This window comes from Oreochromis niloticus, linkage group LG23 (genome assembly GCF_001858045.2).
Source record: "Oreochromis niloticus isolate F11D_XX linkage group LG23, O_niloticus_UMD_NMBU, whole genome shotgun sequence".
Classification (NCBI taxonomy): Eukaryota; Metazoa; Chordata; class Actinopteri; order Cichliformes; family Cichlidae; genus Oreochromis; species Oreochromis niloticus.
Window position 1 is genome coordinate 37,965,031 of NC_031986.2, and position 22,452 is coordinate 37,987,482.

The 22,452-nt window shown below is 38.1% G+C and overlaps 1 protein-coding gene across 1 annotated transcript; it reads left to right on the plus strand.

Annotated features, from left to right (window-relative positions):
* Positions 1-88: 88 nt before the first annotated feature.
* On the plus strand, positions 89-20,806 carry LOC100689907 (protein-glutamine gamma-glutamyltransferase K). Its single transcript, XM_019351154.2, is given in 15 exon segments — positions 89-1,991; positions 9,210-9,493; positions 9,602-9,711; positions 9,713-9,794; positions 13,614-13,865; positions 14,935-15,053; positions 15,146-15,253; positions 15,553-15,730; positions 15,824-15,962; positions 16,324-16,516; positions 16,702-16,855; positions 16,993-17,277; positions 19,025-19,185; positions 19,283-19,419; positions 19,517-20,806. Coding segments are annotated over 14 exon segments (2,361 nt in total). The 5' UTR covers positions 89-1,991; position 9,210; the 3' UTR covers positions 19,677-20,806.
* The last annotated feature ends 1,646 nt before the right edge of the window (positions 20,807-22,452 follow it).

Genomic DNA, 22,452 nt, shown 5'->3' on the forward strand with positions numbered 1-22,452 from the left:
AAAGAAAGATGCATGCCTTAAAGTAAAGGTTCATAATGGTTAACTCACATTTTGATCTTAAATGTCTCATATCTGTAATAGTGGTGAGGATGTGGTGGAACTCAACTACAATGTAAAGTACCAGCCAGACCTTCTTTTAATTTGTTTAAGTGGTCTTGAACAGTAGTTCGATAACGCAGTTTGGCAGGTATACAACAACATTTTTGCTCCATCAAGGTGATTTCAAAAACATTATTAACTGAAAGCTTGTGTCATATATATCAGGATGGTGTGTAGGGTATCCCTAAAGATTTTGTGTAAAGAATGAAGAAGTGGGAGGCTTAAAAAACATCTACAGTGAAGAGTATATGAAAGTCATGTCCTTAAGAAGTATCCAAAAATCCAGCAAAGACCTGACACAGGAGAGGTGCATCTGGCCTTTAGTTGATTCATCTACTGTGTGCTGAAGTCTCATCTGAAATGAAGGGAAATGGGGAGAAAAGGCCGTCGTATACCAATCACACAAGAAATGGACTGAGAATAGCTGGTAGCAGGTCTTAAGGAGTGATGAATAAAAATTTTGGACTGACAAATTTTTGTCAGTATATACACAGGAGGCCAGGAAATAGGTATAAGGGTGTGTCTACCATCTATAAACCATGGTGGAGGCTCTGTTATGGGGCTGAATTTCAGCCAGTGGCTGAAATGCACAGCTGATTGAATTATGAATGCTGAAAAGTACAGTCAGATTTTGAGCCACCATGCAAAAAAGCATCTATTTGGCAACAACTTCATTCATGACAGTGATCCCAAACACACTGCCGAAGCAGTAGAATCATACCTGAATAGAAAAACACATGGATTGGCCTCTCCAGGGCACAGGCAAGTATTATTAAAGCAGTATGGGATCATTTTAACAGGAATGGAGAAAAAAAAAAGTCAGCCAACATCCAAAAAAAGATCTTTGAATGTCTTTCAAGATACCTCGAGAACTATTCCTGAAGCCTACTTAAAGACATTAAAGATAAGAGTTCAGACTGTGCTGAAGAATAAAGATGGTCCTAACAAATATTGATTTTTAGAAGGCTTTTGAGAATTCTGCAATCTCTGTTGTTGTCTCAACTATATACGTGGGTGTAAACATACTGTGTATATTGTGTTTATATATTAATTATTGCACCTAATTCTCATTTCTTGCAAAATAATATAAACTCCCGAAATCTTAATTTTAAAGCCTTAGTGTTGTTTAGTTTTTAGTTTTTTTTGTTTTTTACCCAGATGTGGCCATGTTTAGGAGCAGTATCCATTAATTATAATCTGCCAGGTGCATAGTGGAAATTACCATACAAAAGAAATTTCCGACTCACTGGAACTGGAGCAAAGACTTTTTAGATGTGCTATACCTGGGGTATGCATATTATTTGTCAGTTAACTCTATTACAGAAGCTTTAAAATGCACCACAGGTACAGAAAGTTCAGTTCTGTGACTCCAATTAGCGAAGGTGACAGGGTGCAGAAAGGGTTGGGCTTCAGCTGCCAGTGTTGCCACACCTGTCAGTCAACGTGGCCAAGGTGAACTTTAAGACTAAACTAAATGAAAGCAGGTGGATTATAAAAAAGGGAAAATAGCTATAGAGACCAAAACAGTTGTTTTTGTCCTCTTGTTTAATTGTTTTACTAGGCTGCAAATATATTTTTTCTAATGTAAAGCTGGGCACTTAAACATGGAGTCTATGGATGAACTCACCTAAATGTCACACCCAACTGGAGGTCTGAGCACTCTTTAGGAAAATTAAGTAGATATTATCTTCCTTCCATTGATCATTTTTTTTTCTTTTTGAGTAGGCTTATATGACTGGCCTGAAAAAATATGTATCCACTTTTATGTATTCCAAACTCAGGTGTGCCAGAGCGACTAGCGGTGTGTCACCCGGTCCACCCTTAGATGATGCCACCGTCATTGTTCATTTGTATGCCTTCCAGTGAAGATCTGGGATTTTGCAACACATCAGGTTTGTTTGACTCTGATGTAATCTTTAGCAAGGAATTGCATTAGGTGAAAACTTCTCTTTGGGAGTGTCTAAAAACAATAAAGAAGCTTAGAAAAGTGAATTAGAAACATGTCCATGTCATGTACTCAAAGAAATGTTTGTCATAGTCACTGTCAGCCAAAACTCAAAGTACTAGCAGCTCTTGAAGGTTATGCTACATTCATCACATCAGTATATCACAAACAAATCAAAACCTGTAAGCAGTTTTAGGCAAAAAAGCTGTAATTGTAACTTACAATACAACTGTTCTTTTCCCCTGATAGCTGTCTCTGAATTGGCTAAGAAGTATAGACAAAATACGTATATAGCTGCTCATTATGCCTACTTAACATTAATCGTTACATTTAATGATAGAGACAGGCTTTTAAAGTTAGGTTTAGGGCAAGGTTGTGCTGCTAGCTTATCTCCTCTTCTAGCTAGCTTAAAATGATGTTTCAAGACCTTTATTAATTTGGTATGCAATGTCAAAGTCTGGTGTGGGCAAAGTCAAAGACAGTTGTGGTTTCAGAAAGTCTTAGAACTCTCAAACTCTATATGCTTTATATTGTGTATATCTTATATAGGAGAGGGTAGACAGAGTTGATGGAGGACCTTGAATTTGGTAGTGAGGATAGGCTTTAATCGTTGCAATGGTAGTACATGGTTGTATATAAATCCCAACAGGTCTAGAATGCTCTTGCCTTTTTCGCCTTCAAAAATATAGGTACATTTTTCCAACATGTGATATCATCTTCTACCAATTTTAGTAGACAAATGTGTTTCAACTGTACCAAGTCTGAGAGACTGGCAGAAAAATGTATACCTAAATATCTAATGTTACCCGACTGTAGTGAAGTGAAGTGAAGGTGTTCTAAAAATTACAATTTAGAGGCAGAGACCATGAGTCTGCTTGCTAAAACTGACAGACAGGATGGGGTATAAAAATAAATAAATAAAAATAACAATAAAACTGAAGAAAAAGACACTCTCGCTTATCTCTGAAACATCAATTATGGATCAACCATCCATTCATTAATGTCAAATAGGTTATGTATATGGTTTAAATAGATCTGCAGTTGAAAATTTATGAGCAAATTCTCATCCTGGGTCAAAATTGACCTGGACCTTATGCAGGCATCAAATATGAACACTATGTAAGGGTTAAAGGACATGGTGTTGTTTTCATCTTCATGTAAACAATTCTGCAATCATACAATGATGTCACAAGAAGTTAACATGAACATTTTTCTATGTCTTAAAGCCAATCAAGATAATAATCATCACATCATTTGTCAGTGTTGTTATTATTAATCTGCTGAGCAACATGAAAAGTTTCATTTCATATAAAATGCAAATGCCAACCTGAGAGTGAAGTCAGGAGTGTGTCAAGTTAGTAGATTCGTTTTTTGCATACTATAGAGATCTGTACCAAATCTCCAAGGAAACCATTAAAAAATTGGAAATCAGTGAATAAACACCCCAAATGTAAACTCCTGAAGGGAAAGTTCTGGGAGCCTCTTGAAAAATTTCATCGACTGATCATCTCAAGAACTACTTCAGCACGGCAAAAAAGTTTCTGCTTTCCCTGTAATGCTATGCTAAATGCCTTTCACTGGTAAAGTACCTTTAAAGCTTAACAGTCCAAAGTGCTTTAGAGTGTGTTTCTCATTCAACCTTTTACGCCCACACACTGTCACAAAGCAGTAATGGCTGCAGAGCTTTCAGGGGGTCCACCATCTTACCCAAGGTCATCTTGGGATGTGGAGGGGACTAAATTACCAGCGCTTTGTTTACTGGACCCTGTAGCATCTGAGCCACAGTCAGTAACATTTTGCAGACTATGTATAGTGAAGTCTTCTCTGTTTATTGATTTCTTGTATCCAATGGTATCGGGAAGAATATTGTTACATGACTTTCATTGGGGTTTTACGCTTCATTAATTGCTCTCTTAATAGGATTAGGCTTTATTCAGCATTCATTTACCTATCAATCAGTGAAAACCTACTCAACCAGTCAGTGCAGACACTAGTCATGTCTGTTGCATAAAGGTGAGTGGGCATCCACTCCCTTCCAGCTCACATATTCCTAGAACCAGGCATCCCACATGTGCCATCAGGTAGGTCAAAGGTTTTCAGATCCTGCCACTTTGCTGAAGGATGGGCTTTAGTCATGTGTCAAAGTAGAAAATGTCATCTTTTTTTATTGTGCATTCATCTTTATATAAAGAATTCTTTACTTTACTGGAACAGCTAATCACGTTAAATATAACGAGGTACAGAGTTTATAACTATAACTGTCCAAAACAAACAAAAAGTCCAGAAACATTCATCCAGTTTTCTCCTCTTATTCAATTCATGGCGACGAGGGTGCCAGCTGCCATAGCGCGAGAGGCCTGTTGCAGGGTTAACAACACAGAGAACCATTCAGACTTGTGGGCAATTTAGAATCACCAATTAACCTAACCCCACTAACTGCATGTCATTGGACTGGAGAACACAAGGAGAACATGTGAACTCCACCCTGCAGATTTGAACCCAGGACCTTCTTGCTGTGAGCAAAAGTGCCAACAACATTATTATTATATTTGTATTATTAACATATAAATATTTAATTATTCATTTTTCACATGTTAAAAAACAATGACCATTTTAACATAGATAGGATGAAACATCCTGAAGAGAGCAAGAAACTAGCCCAGTTTCTCAAGCTGTCATGTTTTCCAATAGTGGGAAAATATTTAAGCGGATGCTTGATTTCACCTTCTCTGACGTTGGCTTCTGGTAAAACATCTGACATGATTGATGCAAGCGTAGCAGGGAGGTGTGTCCTCACCGTCTTACCAAGGATTAACCTGTTTTGTGCGAAAGTGGGAGAGGCACAGGAGAAAATGTGTTACCAAGTAATATCTTTGAAACAAGAGGCAGTGTCAGTTATTGCAGAACTAATCCGATATAGTTTATAGCAAGAGTGACAAGAAAAATGTCTTTTTTCCCATGATATTTAAAAATCTGCTTGTGCCATGCCTAAATAATTTCTGTTGTTGCTTCAGCGTCTGGAGAAATATCTGGCCCGACTGCTCCATGTGCAACAGAAAGGCGTGTCCCCTCAGTCTTAGCCAAGTATTTAAAGCAGCTCCGAAGTTGGAGCTTGTTTAAGAAAGAGAAAGGCACATCGAAGATAAGATTTCTCCCTCCAGACTGCATTTCTTTCACATTTCTTCTCAAACTAAACTGAGTGAGTTTGAACTCTGTACTTGCTATATAGCTCAGACAGATTTACATTTTGTGTTCCTAACAATGTTTACTGTATTTAGCTCACATTCATTCAGTTGGTCTTCTAAACATTAGTTTTTTCGACCAAGTAATTCATTTATAGGGAAAAGGAGTATGGCTCTAACACAGTTATGTATTGCTACCTCAGTTGTCATGTCTGGATTGTGTATTAATGAAATAATAATGAAAAGGTTCATTGACATTTCTATTTCTTGCGAGATTAGCTCTTGCTGTCAATCTATCTGTCAGTTTAATTGTAATGCGAAATAGACATCAGAACTTCTCCTTGTGTTGCAAAACAAACGGCCCTGTGGTCAAAGAGGTCATGAGTGCAACTGTGGATGCTTACTGCTCAGCACCCTCCTGAAGGAAATACCCAGCTTTAATGAATAACGCTCGGGTATGTTACATCAACTGCTAAAGTCATGAGGGTAAACTAAGTCTGACATTTGACTATCAGTGTATAAATGCCAGTTTCAGTTGCTCATTGGTTCAGTCATCTAAGATGTGCCACTGCCAGCCAGAGAAAATGTGCTCTGATTAGTTAGAGTGTAAAACAGCAGCTGAAGAAGTAATGACAATCGCTGTCTCCTTCTCACTGATGGGCAACTTCATGAAAGTTCCCCTTATCTCAAAATTTTACATTTGACAGATTACTTAATACAACATCATCCTGCAAGCAAACTAACCTCAGCTATATCTATCCTGTGTTTCTCCTAAACCTGCAATATTTTTGTCACTCAGCCCAGGGCTGTATGAGGACCTACTGTACAAATCTAATTTATTACGTGTCAAGTGGAGGATGAGAAAACAGCTTAATTTAACATTTTTAGCCATTCTGCTGGCATGGGATTTTTACTATACTAAATCAACAAACAATAGAAGTGTGCTGGTCAGCACTGTTACCCCAGTAAGGTTCAAGGTTCAAGCCTATTCCATCTGTGCACGTGCATTATTTCTTATGGTAAGTTCATGGTAATATTCAGTTAAGTGGTGATTCTAAACTGGACAGAGGGTGTGGAGGTGAGGTTGAATGAGTTTGCCTGGGCTACTGCCCTCTGACCAGATAAACATCCAAATGGATTTATTTCCAAAAAACAAGTTAAGCATATGTTATATGTTGTTGTGCCGCTGTGTGATTAACTAAATTTTACAGAACAATAGTCTAGTTCATCACAAAAATCTGGATATCAAGTTCATAAAAGGTTTCTGGGGCTCTTTATCAAAGGCGTCTTTGTTATTATCCTTAAATTTCTAGTTTTGAGAATATGTGTTGTTTTCTAAAAGAAGGGAAAGTATAGACAATGAGGACATTCATCCATTCACCCATCCATTCTCTTCTGCTTATCCTCACCAGGGTCACGGGCAGGCTGTAATCTATCCCAGCTATTATAGAGCGAGTATATCGAGAGTAATTAGTAAGTGCTGTCATCTAGAATATAGATTTTGTCTGGTCCATTGTACCCACTGTGGGCCAATCTCGATGGATAACTTTTATCTTATTCGATTCTTTTGTTTTTTAACAAATATATACAAAGCTATTGACATTTTTAGATCACTTTATAACTTTGTAAATGTGTCGATATTGATATTTTTTTACTAGAAATGATGACTTGAATGGATGGCCCATCTTGAATTAACTTATAACAATTAAAATTTTTTTAAAAAGAAGCAGCGTTTTAGCAGACCTTTCAGCACATGCTGTTAAAATGCTCTGTAGGGAAAAAGGATCTCTAAACAAGAATGAAAACAGTTATGTTTTTATATGTTCGTACTGTATTTAGTTAGAAAATTAGTTCAACACCTGAAGCTTTACATTTTTTGTGTCAAATTAAACTCTTTAAACAGAGAAAATATCAGTAGAATACAAGTCTGTTAAAACTGTAATGGCACAACATTGTAGGCATTCTGGTTACTTCTCTTGAAGCTTGATTGAACAAACTGATTTGCCGTATTGACTGTAGAAAAAAGGGGAAAAAACCCACTGTATCTTTAATAAGTGTAGCTGAGTGGAGTACAATATATATACATACATATATTTTTGATAAGTGTTTTGTTGCTAGGCAATAAGTCAGTTTCTGTGTGTGTAGACACATGTGTGTCTTTGTTTCTACATTGTTTTGTTAAGCAGCTTTTAGTTGGCTGTCTACCAGCAGTAAATATGACGCCCAGTTCCTACCTGGGTGGAGGTGTTTCGTCACCAATGCTGAGCCTGCTTGCAATTTATTTTACCCCACTTCAGATTCTTAGCACATGAATAAGAACCGAACTCATTGTCAGTCTTATTACTGCTTCATCTAAACCTGTTCGGTGAAAATGAAACAGTCGCTGATGTTGAGGAATGTAAAGTGTGGGTGTGAAAGGCTTTTAGAAGGTTTATAGTATTTCTTTGTAGGAAGAAAAATGTGCAAGACAAATCAGAGTGAAGTGAGCAAAGCACAGAGAGAAGAGAGGGAGAGAAATGGTTGTGATGATTGTAGTTCACCTGAGAAATGTACCCTATCTGTAATGTTTCTCCTAAGAGGTGACAAATGATTGTGTTCTTTGAAATTTGCAATGACAAAATTCTTTGTCATTGCACAGCTGTGGATAAGAACATGTGCTCAGCTCCCCAGAGGACCACCCAAATGCTTTCACAGACTCATAAATCAGCTTCAGAGGATCAGCTACAGAAGTCTCCTGAGGGTAGCCTACTGCAGAGTCAAAACAGCCCTCCTGATTCTTGCCGGGGGGGAATCATTCTTTATGCATACAGAACTAAGTTGAACAAGGTAGTTTAAAGATTTAGAGACACACTAGGCTGTATAATATTATCAAAACACTCTTTTGAGTTTCTACTTGAAAACAAATCAATGATTCATAAATGAAGAACAAACATTCCTCAGACTTTTTGGTTCATAATGACGCGATAGCATCGTTAGTGCCTACAAATTTGTGGATGTGATTAAAAGCTCCCATTCCACCACATTTTAAAGGTGTCAAAAAGTTCAGAAAGAGGTGATCGTGGTCAGCAATATGCTCAGGTAGACTCTGGTATTTAAAAAAATTCTCAGTCAGTATTAAGGGGCCCTGAAGTGTGTCAAGAAAATATCCCGCACACTATGACATTATTACCAGCAGCATGAATTGTTGTTTCAAGGCAAGATGGTTATCACATTGTTTACACCAAATGTTGCAGCAGAAATCCAGACATGTTTCTCCAGTTAATGGATATTCTTATGGATGCTGGTAATGGATAATGAATATTCTCTATTTAAAAGCAGCCATTCAGTCGTTCAAATGGTTAGCTAAAAAAATAAATGGTTGAAAGATTATTGGTAAGGAGTCAAGAAACACTGAAATCACTGATTATAACCAATAAAAAATAGAAAGGTTTGCAGTTTAATATGAATAATATGTAATATTTATAATACTTTCTTGAGCTTAGCATACTTCTACATTTGAATGTATTTTCAATCTGATTTTTCTTCTTTCCTTTTTTCCCCCAGATGTTGCACTCTGGGAAATAACATGTTAGGATAGAGTTTCACTGCAAGATTATGTTCCGTTTTTTTGATATTTATTTCAAAGGACTTAAATCAGCAATTTCTCACGTTGAATCAAAGACATGATGCATAGAAGCCATCAGTAATGAGCCTGTGAGCTTAGATCATAAGATACTGAAGCTTAGATGGATTAAAAATACTGCTGAACTTAGCTGATGAAAAGACCCTTCTTGTCTTTGTTCACAGTAACTGGACAATGGATTACCTTTAAGATCGCTTACTGTGGTACCTTAATCATTTATGACCATTTTATGAACAGTTGTGAAAAGAAATATATGCATAGGAATATTTGTAAAAGCTGGGATGTTAACTATTATTAATACCAAAGTCATCGATTATCTAATTTTCCTCGGTTTTTGTTCTTTATAATTTTTTTTCTCCAGAATGCCTGCAGAGAGGCGGTCAATAAGAGGCAGATCTGCAGTAGGTCGCTTTCCATCTGTCACTCTTGGATTTGGGGAGGACACAGAGGAAGAAAAAGAAGAGCCAAAGGAAAACAATGTTAAAAAAAGAAATGCATGCCAGGAGTGGCTGCGTAAGGTCTGCCCATGCTGCTGTCCCAAGCATGATGATGTCACAGACACTGAGGTCACAGGGGTTGATGAGCCCAGTAAGGAGGACGGGGGAAACGGCGAGAAACCTGTGCCTGGTGACAAAGAGCTTGACGGTGATTATCCTTGAGAGAATCCTTATATCCACTGTTTACCAAAAAAATGAAATGCCAACAATATGAAATACTTCAACATGTCCTATGTTTTTTCATTCTTTTCTTCAGAAGTCCTTCTCAAAGTGAAGTCAATAGACCTCCTGAAAAGCAAATCAGGGGCGAATCGCACAGAGCATCACACTCATCTCTACCAAAGTGATAATTTAATCATCCGCAGGGGGGCAGAGTTTCGAGATGTGGATAACCTTATCTCGACCTTTCAACCCCACCTCCGATGAGCTTCATCTCGACCTTAAAACAGGTTTGTGAGAAGTGAATGGAGACTTTTATAAAAGTAACACATGTTATAGTGTTGTTTTGTTTTGGGGGGCAACAGAAAATTTCAAATTTGACTGAATTTCATCCAAAAATTAGCCTGAAATATTTAGAGCCAGAGTGTGAAACTGGATGGGAAGGATCCAAACTGGTCACAGCATACTCACATGTTTTCCTGAAATCTTGTGCAGAGCAGCACATGATACAGTGCATATAGTGGGGAGCCTGTTCTAATATAGTCTTCTGTGAATAGGAATGAATGGAGCTAAATTGCTAATTTTTTTTACATGCACTTTCAGACAAAGCAGCCCCATTTCTGATTGTTTGTAATAACAGTATTGATTACATTCCTGAACTGAAATGAAACTCAATGAAATGCAGTGAAATTTTGTTTTTCTTATTCTCCTGGTCAGTGAAGTATTTCTTTTCTGCAGTAGTTAGGCAGCAAGATGCATCCATAAACCAGATGATATTACTTCTCAAGTAATCACAGTAAAATAGGAGATCACTATCAGCAACAGCTTCCTGTGTTATCTGAAGTCAAGACACGATATATAAATACAAAAATCCACTGTACAGCTTTGTAAAGTTAAGTTAGGCCCAGAAACCACAATAGTTGTTTGTTCCTTTTAAAATTACAGGCTCCCAACTTGTTCTCACAGCTGAAATTGGGCATTTTAACATTGGAATGCATACGTGCTGACTCGCTTTTAGAGCCAATTTCAATAAGTCGCTGGGGATTGCATCAAAGTTTTTGGACTACAGGTCTTATAGGGCCCATTCATTCATTATAAATGACTCTCCTGAGAGTAGAAGCTCTCTAATTTACAAAAAAAGGACATTTTTTCTTTTATGCTCAAATCTTGTACTGTGTTTTTTTGCTGATTGTGTGTTGAGGCTGCATAGATGTGTGAAATAGATACTTATAGATATATGGGGAGGCTGTGGATGAGGGAAGGGGATTTTTTAGTTCAGATTGCTATGGTAACAGTTCGGGTTGCTATGGTCCTGGGAGTGTTTTACAGATGCAGTCTTCAGTCCTGCTGATACTAGAGATCCCTTCTACTGACAATTCACTATCACTGCTGCCACTGCCAGCTGCATGAGCCTCTGATGCCACCTGTTTACCCACTGTGCATGCCTGTCTCTGCACACTGCCTGTGAGAATTGAATGCTATCAGACAGGGAAAACCAATATAGATCTTACAATTACAGCTGTGTGTGATAGCAAGTTAGGGACACTTAAGTAGAATAATTACAGTGCTGCTGCTACAGAAAAGGTGGGCATCTCTTCTAGCAATGAAAATATGAAACCCTGGTCAGTTTTTTTTGTTTTTGTTTTTTAATGCACTGTTTAATGAAAGGTTTTCATTTGGTAAAGTGACAGAATAATAATATATACATTTTAAATTCTAGATTTGGCATTTAGAGAAACAAAAAAATATTTCCAACCTGTTTTATCCATAATTTGCGACAAAAACAAGGGCGACATTCAACGTGAACACTAATTTAAAAAGCCATCTGTAATACCAGCAATAAGCAGGAGAACAAAAGCAGCAGATGATGCCAGTTTTTATGCTTTTGAAAACCACGCCACCCCTCTCCAGAACGGCACTGCATTACGAACTAAATTGCTTAACAGGAATGTCTCCTTTTTTTATTTCCGTAACTCACTGTTTTCAGGCATGCTTACAGTACCCTATATTCAGTCTAAAGACTGTATTCTGAGACACATCAGACACACAGCACAAAAGCTAATCACAGCACAGCCTAAAATAACACACTGTTTTAAATAATCTGGATTTTTTAGGTGAAAGAGAGTGACAGTTGAATGCTCTGACTTTTTGGTTCGGAAGCCCTGCAAAAAATTTTAAGGAGGTAATTCTCGTCACACCTGACAAAATGAAAGTGTCAGGCACAGTGAACTGCATGTTGACAGGTTTTTTTTCCTCCGTTTTTTCCCCCTGTAAGGCAGAGAAAAGGCCTGGCAGTAACCTCTATAAAACAAAAGGGTTAATACTCCCTGGAACTGTCAGATCTCAATATTTTTAGGAATAGTTGTCTTTAGAATCTTTAACCAGCAGCTGTTTACTGTTGCTTTGCAGAAATGCAGGCCGCACGCAGCAGGAAACCATAAACTGAAGATACAAAACAAAAGTGTAAGAATGTCAAGTTGTGGCAGTTACTCATCAATTAGGAGTAAACTCTTCAACAATAATCATCAGACTTTTTTGTTTTTTGCTCATTTGTACCCAGAAGTGTCTGAAAATTTCATGGCCATCTGCTAATTACAGTTCTTCTTGTGCACTGGTATAATTTATGTCCCAATTATTGAGCAATAGCCACCGAAAACAGAAGGCTTCATCAACTGGTCTCCTTGAATATCTACAGCACTTATCATGCATATTTATCTGTTAGATTTAACAAGCTTGTCGAATTATAAAGGAGTCTTGCTCATTTCCAAGGATATTTTTTCATTCTTGGACTCAACTACAGAGGCCTTAGTAACTCTTCCTTGATTCTTATTTTAAAATATCCTAATTTATCTTATCATGAGTTATGTTGAACCCCAACATTTCATCCACTGTTTGGGAAAAAACAAAAACAAAAAAGCTGTATTAACTTTTCTCCTTTTACAGTTAACATTCCTTTAAGTCAGTTTGCTTCTGATTGGCAGCCTCATGAAAACAGACGGTTTAGACAGCAGGTGGGAGGGGCTTATGTGTTCACACTCAGAGCTGTGTGCCTGAGACAATTATGTTTCTCTCCCTCTGTTTCTCTCTTGCTCTCTTTTTTTAAATAAAAGAAAATCATAAAGTCTTCCCTGAACCAGAGTTAGAGTGTAGAGTAGCTGGCACTGGGTTATAGTCGCTCATTGGTTATCTAAAGGTGTAGTCTTTGTCCATGTTAATGAACTTGCTATCTTTATCACTCGTGGCGAGTGGTGCACAGCTGCTGCTTTCCCATCAGCCAGTAAGTCATTATGCTGTCCTGGCATCTCCTGTCTGTTTTTTCCTCCCTCTTGGTCACTATAATGCAGAGGCAACTACCGTACGTTTTTCTTAACAATGGCCGTTTCATTCATTTTCCTCATGTCTTTGCGAGCCGCTTTCGATTCCTTTTGTCACACACAATCAGTGGCTTGTCTGTCCATGACTGAATCAGATAAACATCTCAGGGTGAAACTGGAGAAAAGCAAATCAGTTCTGTTAAGGCATTTGAAAACACAGTCAAGACAAGGTCACACCCACTGAGGGTAGAGAGTGATAGCCATGGAAAGCTGTTATTTTCCACAATCACTTTAGAAGGAGAGCTCCTTAATGTGGCAACAAATTGAACATTTCAGCCGTTTGCACTGTGGGAAATTGTGAGTTTATATATTACAGAAAACACTGTTGTGTTTGTTGTCTTTGAAGATCAGGCTTTCTTTTGATAATGATGAAGCCATACAGTAACTTCAAACGTCAAGATAGTGAAGCTGAAAACATGGAGACTTTTATAGTACAGCTGCACTAAGATCAAATGCTGTCACACAAGGCTTGTGTGTGTGTGTGTGTGTGTGTGTGTGTGTGTGTGTGTGTGTGTGTGTGTGTGTAGACAGCTTGTCAGGACAGAGCTTTCTGTGTTCCTTCTTTTTAGTTTCTGTTGTTCAAACATACTCTTTAAGCTGGGAATGCAGGTGTGGTTTTAATTGAGGGAAGTGATTCTTAAAAAAACCAACATAAAAAAAAGCGCAGTAACTGTTTGGGCATGTTATGAATAACAGCCAGTGACACTTTTTTTCTTTTCTTTTTCACCTACTAAGGTCCACTGGCAGTAGTGGCAAAGGGAACTCATGTAATCATCCCACTGGTGGCGAAGCTGGAGGGTGATCGCTGGGAGGCTGCTGTTGTGAAACAGGAGGACAAAAAGATAAAACTGTTGGTGAATTCTCCACCCACAGCTGTCATTGGCCGATATCAACTCACAGTGGAAACAAATAATCAAAATGGCTCAGCCAGTTCCACACATGACCCTGCCAATGACATCTACATATTATTTAACCCCTGGTGTCAAGGTAAATATGAACATACTGCCACCAACCCTACTTATACCTGTGTGGGTTGTGGTGATGGTAACATGCATTTCTAGGGCGGGCCACGTCAGGCTATTGTGTAGGTTATTGTGTAAATTTAATACAGAACTTGAATGGCATTATTAGAGTTTTTTGAAACAATAAATTAGGCTTTTGTGTTTTGTCCTCTGGCATAGTGTTAAATAAGAAAATCAAATTCTCATATTGAGAATGGCAAAAGTTGGGTTAAATCACCTAGTGTATCATATTTGATACATACAGTTTTTTTGTGACCTCAAAAAGCATCAGTGTGAAGAAGTTACACAACAAATTTTGAAGAAATTAAGAAAAAAATGCCAGATGTACCAAATACAATACAAAATAAAAAAATCATATATGGAAATTAAAATGTATTTTTTAAACAAATTTGGTTTTTGTTCAGGCTTTAAAGGGTTAATTTTTGTTTGCAGTATTGTTGTTCGTGGTAGCCTGGTCACTTATGTTCACTTATGGTGCTACTATCTTTTGTACAAAATAGCAGTATCTTCCCACAGATATCACTAAATATAACATGCTCAGGTTAAGGAGATGCTGGCAAGAGTATTTTTCTTGCCAGCATCTCCCTCCTTCTGTTCAGCTTCATCTTCTTATGTTGTAATGAGTGTATCTTTTCAAAAATACCACACTATTTCTTTGAACAATGCCCTATACAAAGCAGTGACAGTCCTTAAAATGACAACTTCTGAACAACTCAAAAGTCCCATACAAATATTACAAGCGTCACCAGACTACAACAGACGTATGCCATCATTTCCAAATATATGCGTAGGAGGTGCGCTTATACAACAGGCACAGTATGGATATACCCTTGTCATCAATTCAAAATAAATCCCCACAGACAGCCTTCAAGAATGACTCAGACAGTTTAATAAGAGACATTTTAGGGTGGTAAAAATACCATGAAACTGTGATAGAAAAGAATTCAAATTTGGAAGATAAAGGTAGAGTCTATGCTTCAGAGTGACCTTATGTTATTTCCATTTAAAATTGTGTCTTTCCTATTTTCTGTCAGATGACATTGTGTACATGGATTCTGAAGATGAAAGGCAAGAGTACATCCTAAATGACACTGGACGAATCTACTATGGCACAAAGGATCAAATTGGAGCGAGGACATGGAACTACGGACAGGTGAGGGAGCTCTGAATGTTAATGTTTAATGAACAAGCTTAGCAGTCGAAACTGACATGGTCTCCTCGTGTTTTCCTTTCATTTGATATCAGTTTAATGACGGGATTCTGGCTGTCTGCCTCTTTGTCATGGAAAAGAGTGGAACTTCTCCATCTGGTTGGGGCGACCCAATTAATGTGGTGCGAATCATCTCAGCAATGGTGAGACACGATCCTAACTAACTAAGACATCACCGGACATACAATGAATAGTAAAATATGTTAAACCACGCATGCCATAGCATAGTGCCCTCAACAAAGGCACTGGCTGAACGCTGGAGTGGATACCAAGTGGCCAAATGGTGGCTGCACACTTCTGCTTACACCTGCTGTGGATTAAATGCAAAAGACAAATGTCCATATTTGAATTAATAAACAAAAAACCTAGCTAACGTAAGGTATTTCAGGTATTGTCCTTGAAGTCAACCATGAAAGCATGAAACACTTTCTTTATTTCTTAGGTAAACTCCCCTGATGACCAAGGTGTTTTGGAGGGAAACTGGTCAGGAGATTATTCAAATGGAACTTCTCCAACAGTGTGGAGTGGAAGTGTAGAAATCCTCAAGGAATACCACAAAAAGAATGGAACACCTGTTAAATATGGCCAGTGCTGGGTCTTTGCTGGTGTAGTCACTACAGGTTAGCGTTTTTTCAGCTTACAATATGTTTATTTGATCCCCATAAGTGACTGATACGACATTAAACCCCAATGTCTCATTGTCTTCCTTTCAGTTTTACGGTGTTTAGGCGTTCCCACCCGAACTGTGACCAACTTCAGCTCAGCACATGACACAGATGTTTCACTGACAACAGATGTGTACCTGGACGAGAACCTGGAGCCTATAGAGTACCTCAATGTAGACTCAATCTGGTACGTTTACCATATGTAACATTTACCTTGACTTACAAAGAAGGAGGTTAAGCGCTGCATGACTCCACTGGCTTAATCTAAAGGTGCTCCTCAGTAGTACAAGCAACCAGTATTTGGACACAACTTAATAAATAAGTGTTATAGCCTAATATTTTAAGTCTGAACATACAAAGATGGCAACATCAACACATGTGTCTTTATTTATATATTGGTATGTGGTTGATTTACTTTAAAATTGTTACGACAGGTTGTAAAAACTACTTGCAGAGACTTCATAGTACTTGACAGATTTATGGGGAACTAATATTTCCACAGCTGTCCTCACTATAACTTTAGTTTACCAACCATTGCTTTTCTGAAGGAACTTCCATGTGTGGAATGACTGCTGGATGGCTCGTGAGGACTTACCTCCTGGCAACGGAGGATGGCAGGCTGTCGACGCCACGCCTCAAGAGACCAGCCAGGGCACCTATTGCTGTGGCCCTGCTTCTCTCGCCGCTGTGCGCTATGGTCAGGTCTTCCTGAAACATGACACTTCTTTTGTGTTTGCTGAGGTTTGTGAAATATTCTTCTTTACTGTGTTTTGGGAAGGTAGAAGACATTTATTATGGTAGATATGAAACATATTTACTGTGTACTGATAATGATTCATATGGCACCCATTAAATATATGCATGACGGCTTCCTTTGTGGTGGGGACTTTATTTTCTAACCCTATCTGTCTCATCGATATCTTCAGGTGAACAGTGATAAAATATACTGGCAGAAGAATGCAGATGGGACCTTCAGTCAAATATACAGTGAGAAAAAGATTGTGGGCGTCTCCATCAGCACCAAAGCAGTTGGCTCTGATGAACGCAGTGATATCACCCACCTTTACAAACATCCTGAAGGTAGCATGAAACTAAAAAGCCGACACTTACATAATGACTTAAAGGAGATCACAAACACTTATTTAGAAAGGGCTATGACTGAGATATTATTGTTGGATAACTTATTGAATTATCTCAATATTTCTTGTCATTCTCAGGCTCAGATGAGGAACGCATTGCTGTGGAAACAGCATGTAGCTATGGCTCCAAAGCAAAAGCTTATTCATCTCCTACAGCAGAGGATGTCTCTTTAGAAGTTACACTAGATGGTGAAGGTCCTAAAATGGGAAAAGATGCAGAGCTGATGATCACGTTGAAAAACAGCAGTTCACAGCAACGCAGTGTCAGTCTGCACAGCCAGGTGTCAGTCATGTATTACACCGGTGTCCACAAAGCTACAGTCAGAACTGACACGACAGATATAGAAGTACTTCCCAATGAGGGTGAGTGGAGCATTTCATTTTGGGTGACTTTTATTTCATCAGCAGCATCACAAGGCTTATCTCATAAGGAAAATAAATATTTTTTTCTATAACTTACTGAAGTCTGGATCGTAGTCCCTTTTCCCTCCACCACCATCTCTATGGGCAAGGGCAGACACCCTTTTGAAGAAGCCAATTTCCACTGCTTGACTCCATAGTCTTAAACTTATGAAGAGGAGAAGCCTTTAGGCTCATCTCTGTCGTTACCACTGCATCACCACACAGACATGACACCGAAATATTTGACAATCCACGGTCCATTCTTCTCCCACTTGTGAACAAATCCCTAGATTACTTGAACTCCTCCACTCCACAGAGGAACTCAATCATTCCTAACCCACAGTGGGCAATCCAGTCTTTTCCATACATTGTATCCATATATGTTATAAAAGGAATCAATGATGTCTAGGTGTAATCCCGGTGAGTGTAACAACTGAGGGACTGAGGCTGACAAACTGCAGGCAATTCTTGATCTGGTTTTACAGGAACTGAATTACATGTTATAACAGATCTGATAACTCTGGACACATGTAGACTGATGAGGCAAACTTCTGCATAAATGGACCAGTTCTTATGTAGCGCTTTTCTAATCTGAGCACTGAAAGTGTTTTATACAACATGCCTCATTCACCCATTTGCACCCATTAAAAACGCTTTTTTTCTATGCCAATGGAGTACCAGTAAGGATGGTGATATAGGCATATGGTGTAAATTTATCAGATTAACTTGATGGCGCCAGTTTAGCTCAGTTGGATGAGCAGGCAGCTGGCTTGGGTTCGAATCTGACCCGCGGCCCTTTGCCGCTTGTCTCCCCTTCTCTCTTTCCGTCTGCTTTCCTGTCAGTCTTCACTGTATCTGTCCAATAAAGCCAAAAAATATATATATTAAAAAAAAGATTAACTTGATATAATATTATGAAGCTAAATATGTTTGAAAACATCTGCTGACAATGGTTGCAGGTAAATTATTGTAAAAAATTATAATGTACTGGTGCCTAACATTACAATACCAAGTTCTGTCAAATTTTGGGATGATACAGTTGCCATTGCAATTATTGAGAGGATTAAGGAGGCAGAATACAGGAAACAAGTGAGTGACTTTGAGGGGTAGTGTGGGAGGTACCATCTGCACCTGAATAATTACAAACTAAGAAGATGGTGCTGGATTTCTGGAGAAATCCCCTTTCTCCAACAGCCAGTCAACATAGGGTTGGCTGTCATGTCCCGTAGACCCGTAGATAGTCATGTACTATAAGTATACAATAAACTTGATTACACTCTCAACACTAACTTTATCTATAGGAATGGGCAGGCCAGGTTGTTGGGCTCTAGTTGGACACTGTGGAGGCAAGGTTAGAGTAGAGATCACTGTCCAGCTTTGAGTCAGTTGTGCACAATACCACCCACCTTCTGCATTCTGCCTTCGAACAGAGGAGGAGTACATTCACCCAATAATTACTGCAATTATTTGATTTATCCTCTTCTCTTTATAGAAAGAATGATTTCTTTTATTCTGTTTGTGAGCAACCAACCACTATTAATTGAGTCATTAAAAAAAAAAGTTCATATATATATATACATATATATACATATACACACACACATATATATATATATATATATATATATATATATATATATATATAGGATAGGATAGGATTATAGAGCACTAATTATAAAGTGCATCTTCACTATTCTGTTGTTTACAGAAAAGATTCTGGAGTGGACCCTGGAATACAAAGACTACAAGGACAAACTGATGGATCAGGCTGCCCTGATGCTAACGGTATCAGGCAGGGTCAAAGAAACACAGCAGATCCTTGCTACTCAGTTCAGTTTCCGACTCAGAACACCAGACCTCATCATAAAGGTAAGCCACATATTTAATCAGGTGATTATTACAGGAAAGAAGATTAAGATATAAATCTATATCTGATGTTATTTTCTTTCTGTTTTCTGTCAAATAGCCACTGGGGAAGGCTGTGGTAGGAGAGAAGATGTCAGTAGAGATTTCATTTACTAATCCACTGCCACAAGTGCTGAAAGCAGTGGTATTCCACGTGGAAGGACTTGGCCTTCTGACTGCTCGAAAGATAAATTATGGGTAAGGAGGAATAATATACTTTATACTATTTTTTTTAAATACCTTGTCTAGCTATCTCTTTTGTGATTGCTACTGTCATTTCCTGTCCTACCCTCAGAGATATTGGCAGCCATGCTACTGTGTCTCTCACTGAGCAGTTCATCCCCACCCTTTCTGGAACGAGAAAATTACTAGCTTCACTGGACTGTAAGCAGCTCACGCAGGTTCATGGTGTGAGTGACATCACTGTGGAGGAGAAAAGCAACGCCTCTCTATAGTGATTAGAAAATAGAGCCACTTTGAGACTGAATGCTGACAGTTATTTCCTCTATATAGGCACTGATTGTGTCTTTTTTTCTGCTTTTTGCCTTCTATGTGATAAGCCAGTATTTATTTTCACAAAACACAGTGCTGATTTATTTTTGCAGTAGAGTATTGAAATTACTTATAACCACATAACCATAACCATAAAATATTTGATAACATGGTAGCATTTATGGGCTGTTACAGAGAATAGACTGTTTCTACAATATGAAAACCAGTATTAAACTGCATAAAAATTTCTTTACATCTTAATGTGCAAACTCTTGCAACAGGCTTCTGCAATATAGTGAACAAAGCAGCATCCATAAAACCTCTTTGGAACATGTTTGCTCTTGCAAAGGTGTCCCTGAGGAACCAGAATAAAGTATGTAAAGTAAGTAAGTAAAATTTATTTATATAGCACTTTTTAAGACAAAAAGCTGTTACAAAGTGCTTCACATGGGAATGAAGGCATGTCAAACAAACAATATAGCAGTATAGAAGCATATCAAACAAAGCAATAGTACAGTATAAATATAGAATAAAACAACATATTTCACACGAACATTACCCAAATGCCTGTCTAAAGTTTTTATCATGACTTTGTATGACATCTTATGTAAGCATTGTAAATGTCATCATTATGCTCTGACACCCGATCAAGCACTATAGCTAGCACTGACATGTATTGATGTATTGAACTAAACTGACAATTACTCACATTTCCTGATTTTGTATGCTTCTAGACTTGCAAAAAAAAAAAAAAGTATTGAACATTATTCTAAACCAACCAGTGCAATAGAGACATAATCGACACACCACATAGGCACCTCATGTTTTCTTGGAATATGCAAGAAAGTATGTTGTTACTATGATTAGGAAACAGTCTGGGGACCCACAGTAGATGCTGAAGTTGGACCATCTACCGACTTTAATGGAAGAGATGTGCTTATGTAAATACTGGCTTAATATTTATGTCTTTGATTCTATTTTCATATATATGAATTATTTATTTTGTTTATTATGTAATGCCAAAAGAATCATTTAAATATCAAATCATGGCTTAAATGCTATTGTATTAATAAAATGCCACTTATTAAAATGATGTCTTATTCTGTGAATTATTGATTTTTAATGTCAGTGTGTGCCCGTTGTTTTGCAGCTGCTGTCAAAAGTTCTCTGTGTCTCTGCTAATGATTTTTTTTCGATAGAACAGTTGCCAGTGTTAAACTATTTAGCATATGCTTGAATGTTGTTTGTTGGTGGCAAACAGGCTGGCTGGAGTATTTAAAAAAAATTCTACTGGGTTTTCCCCATACAACAGTCTCTAGAGTTTACAGAAAATTATACAAAAAAGAAAATATCCAGTGAGTATCCATTCTCTGGAAAAAAATATCTTGTTTATAAAATTAGAGAAGAGCATTCAGGCAGCTTCAAGCTAATAGGAAGGCAATGGTAACTCAAATAACTACTTGTTATAATTAAAAGTATGCCGAAGACCATCTGAACGCGAAGAATGCACTCAAACACTGAGTGCTGACTCCCCACAAGGGTGTGTGTTGAGTCCACTGCTCTACAGCCTTTACACCACAGACTGCAGACCTGCTCATACCAGCAATGCCATACTAAAGTTAGCAGTTTACAGAACTTGTCGAATCTATGCTAAGAAAAGTTAAGGGACTAATGAAGGGAAAAGGGATCCAACCTGCTACTAGCAAATAAAATGTCTGGTGAGAATACATCCAGAGCAGTTTTCCCGTATGGTAAGTGGTCTAGTACTTATATAGCTCTTTTTCATTCTAACTGAGCACTCAAACACTCACCCATTCATACAAGCTCTTCTCTATACCTAAACACCTTGTCTAACACAGCGTTGGCTTCTCTTTTTGCAAATTACCTCTTCAACCTTGGCAAAAATCCATTTACACAACATAGCTGTTGCACTTATAGAGAGATATAAAGGTGAGGATATGCATTGCATCATCTCTGCCAATAAACTGGATTATGTGCCCCTTGGAAGAAATGCATCAGTTGTGTATTTTTTTTTGTCCTTTACAGTGGACTCAGCAGCTGCAGTGTGGGTGGGTTTCACTGTCACTGTCAAAAAAATTCCCACAAACTATCTGTTGAGTTGTTTGCTGTGGGTGCTGCTGCTGTTGCTGCTGACTTTCAAACTTTCTTGGAGTTTGTTCTACACCCTGTCAATCAAACCTAGAAACAGACGGTAAGCTGCCTGTCACAACTGTGAAATGAACCAAAATCTCAATAAGCCATGGTCACGAGATGTGGTTGTTTTGAACCGCATTTCGGAGCAGTATGTGGAAACATCCAAACAGCATTGATGCATCAGCACTGAGCATCCCACCCTGCAACTTAAAGAAACTGCAACAACATAACTGTGTATTTGCTTTAACATTGTCAATTGCTTTGATATTAACTACAACAAAATGTTAGCACAGACCCAGAATAGTCAGTGAAGCTATGTTGGCTCAGTAATGGCACATCACAGGAAATAAGTACATACAGCTACAGCTGTGGTGTGTAAAATTAACATGTGTCAGACAAGTGGTGAACATAAAAGCGTTGGAAGAGGTCACCCGCTTTGTCGCTCTTCCTCTGAGCTCTTCACTCATTCCAAAGGTTTCACTGAGTTTTTCTTTTCACATAGAAATTTCTAAATCGACAAATAATATGGAAGGACAGAGTCTGTTGGATTTATGAAACTGTTTCATCATTCGTCTTTCTCTGTTA